The 3,223-nt window shown below is 25.3% G+C and overlaps 1 protein-coding gene across 1 annotated transcript; it reads right to left on the reverse strand.

Moving 5' to 3' along the window:
* Positions 1-23: 23 nt before the first annotated feature.
* LOC112467362 (fatty acyl-CoA reductase 1-like) lies at positions 24-3,087 on the reverse strand (the record flags this gene model as incomplete). The annotated part of the gene is made up of 5 exons (XM_025035953.1): positions 24-211; positions 609-845; positions 2,160-2,352; positions 2,716-2,825; positions 2,936-3,087. Coding segments are annotated over 5 exons (873 nt in total), but the record flags the coding sequence as incomplete, so codon positions are not given.
* Between the last annotated feature and the right edge of the window lie 136 nt (positions 3,088-3,223).

The following is a 3,223-nucleotide window of genomic DNA, read 5'->3' on the forward strand; positions in this document are numbered from 1 at the left end:
TAGATATTTAGAATAAAAAATATAATATACTTACTTGTAATACTCCTCAGAATTGAAATCGGAATAATTGAAAGAAAACATATCCCAGTCTTCAGATGATATTGAGGACATCAAAGCCAAACTATTTGTATTGCTGAATTTCCAATCATTACATGTGAAATACCCCAGGAAACGATTGACCACATACAGATTTCTCTGCAGTCGTACTAGACTAATTTACACATTATTTATTAATCCAAAACAATTCAGTTATAACGATACATTGTCAACTATACTACTAAATCTGTAGATTCCAAATTCGCAACAAGAAAAACGTAATAAAACAATTCCGTATATAATTTTTACAAATATATAGTTATACATAAAAATTTTATTTTAAAAAGTAATTTTATTTATCTATATGTAGGAAAAAGAACTGGATAAACAAATAAAGAGAGAGACAGAGAAAGAATATAGACAAAGTATTAACGTTAATTTATGACAACAAAAATATATTTTTTCTAAAAGAAAGTATACTGTTTTAATTTGCATCTAAATGTTATCGATTTTATCAAATGTATGAATAATTTGCATTTGCTAAACTAGTTAAGTATTTGATTTTGACTTACAAAGGTCGACGTCCAGAAAAGTTCAAAATCATATCTATTAACATAGCTGGCAGGATATGCAATAATATAAATAATATATAGTACAGAGTAAAATTATCAGTTGTTGTTTGGCTAATAGTCCAGACAATTCCTTCCAAAGGCACCTCAGTTGCTATAGTATAGAACAACTCTATTATATTTTGATGTGTCATGGGTTTCGGGTTTATACAATTTAAAACGAAAGTGGAACCTGTAAAGCTAAAAACAAAAATATAAATTAATTAATAACTTAAATATAATTAAAAATTAAATATAATTAATAACATGTTTATAATTTACATAAAGTTTTGTAAGATCTGAATCAAGTTTCAATATTAAGACAAAAATTTGTGAAATTTTGAATTGTACGGTATACAAAATATTTATTAACAAATTTTAATTATTTAACATGTTTTGGCAAATTATTGAATTATGTTTTTAAAATGTAATTATGCAATAAAATTTTTTTTAAATTATTTAAAAAGTTCTTTAATGTTAATAATAAATTAAATAGAATCGATATAATATACATTCAACTTAGAGAAAAGGCCATTTACGGTCAAGACTGGATTTTGGTTGCCTAATAACATTATTTGCATAAATTTATGTACAATTTCTTTTTATGTAAAATAATGAACGAGATTGATTGTTGTAAAAAAAAAAAAAAACAGAAAAAATGATTTTTATATTCAATTGCATTTTGTAGACGCATTCAATTTTGCAAAATTGCAAATGTAAAAATTAATATTATTATTCGATTTTTTTAAATATTCTATGTATAAAAGTATTAAGGTAAAGTCATCGAAAAATGAGTACATTACGAGATATTTCAAAATTAAAACATTTTAGAAAATTCTTAACGAAAGAAAGTTTTATTATAATGTTTTGAGATTTACAACTATTATCTCAAGAAAAAATCAAGTTTTATTTAAGAAATTAGTCGATTTGAAATTTCTTGAAAACGATGACATCTACGACATAACTCACATCGGAATTATGTATCCCCTTTCAAACCAAACAACTTTTGTTTGAAGAATCTTTTTCTATAATTAAAAATAAAAATAATCTTGGATTGGGTAAATTAAAATAACTCACCTTGTACAGGACATATTCTTAATCTCATTTTACAAGTAAAACATATCAGATAAATTTATTTCATATTATAAAAATAGGCATTTAAAATCTTTTAGATGTAATTATTTTAATGCACAGTAGAAAAAATGTATAGTTAAAAAGAATTGAAGTAAGTAGAAATTTTTACTAATATTGAGTAAATGTTATATCTTTGAATAATTTTCTAGTATGAATATTGCACAAGTTACATCCATCTTATAGACTATAGGTACTTATAGGCTCGTTAGCGCGCGACTAAGAATTCCTCTTTGAATTTAACAAAATAGATTGGGTAAGATTCATAGGATCATATTATAAACATGAATTGTGATGCAGTTCCAAATTAAAAAGAAAACTTTTATGTTCATAATGTGATAAAGTCATAAATGCATGCACATATGTGTACGTTGATGATCATACGTAGTCAATCCAATCTTCCAAGATACGACTAATATAGCTTTGATGACAATGTCTACTGGAACTACATCTTCATTCAGATATTTATTACAATAGCCTACTCGTAGTATTCCTTTTCCGGCACCAATATACATTCCTATTGGCCCATAAACGTTATCTATCCATCCTGGCATTGGTTCTTTTAGCGATGGATACACTAAAATAAAATATATAAGATATATTTGTTTATTAGTGTTAAATTACTACTTAATTCTTCTAGTATTGTTAAACTATTTCTTGCCAATATATTATTAACTAAAATAATGAAAGCCGTCTCAAAGCCCTCTAAACATATTTTTAAATCTTGTTCAGTGTAATTTCTCATAATAAATATCAGCAAATTTATTTACCTCTATTATAAGCAAAAATATGGTTTAACAATATATTTGACTAACTATATTACATAAATGTAAAAATTAAAGTAAATATGTTTCTAAAATATATAGTAAAATTTAAAATATGTATATATTTATTGTTTGCTACGTCTACTGTTCTGATACTTAAAAGAAAGGTTACGTACCTATGGACGGTCTTACAATCGCGCACGGTAAGGAAAAAGAATATTCCTGTATTATACTCTCTGCTAGGTTTTTCGAAAAATTATACGTGTTGGGAGCGTAATCCAAATATCTATATATAATTACAACGTGAATAAAAAAAATAGTTCAAAGGAGATTAATTATTCTAGTATATATTCAACTATTTGCAGTTTGTAATCACGATTTCCATTTGCAACTTACTTAGCTGTAAAAATGTTCAAAGTATGCTCATCTAATGACTCGGCCACATCTATCGTCTTCTGCCAATCAGCTATAGGTGGGTACACTTTTTCTTCGATAAATGGATTGTTTACGTTTGTGTATGCTGTACTGACATATACTAATGCCTTTAATAAATATTAAAAATTTATTTGAAAATTGTAAGTATTTATAAAAAATTTTCTTTAATGTGTAGAGGTTTGTATAAAAAGAATAATTAATTTATATATAAGTACCTCTAATATTTTAATCAGACTTACGTATACCCAC

The sequence above is a fragment of the Temnothorax curvispinosus genome, unplaced genomic scaffold (genome assembly GCF_003070985.1).
Source record: "Temnothorax curvispinosus isolate PA1 unplaced genomic scaffold, ASM307098v1 QBEX01017191.1, whole genome shotgun sequence".
NCBI classification, from domain to species: Eukaryota; Metazoa; Arthropoda; class Insecta; order Hymenoptera; family Formicidae; genus Temnothorax; species Temnothorax curvispinosus.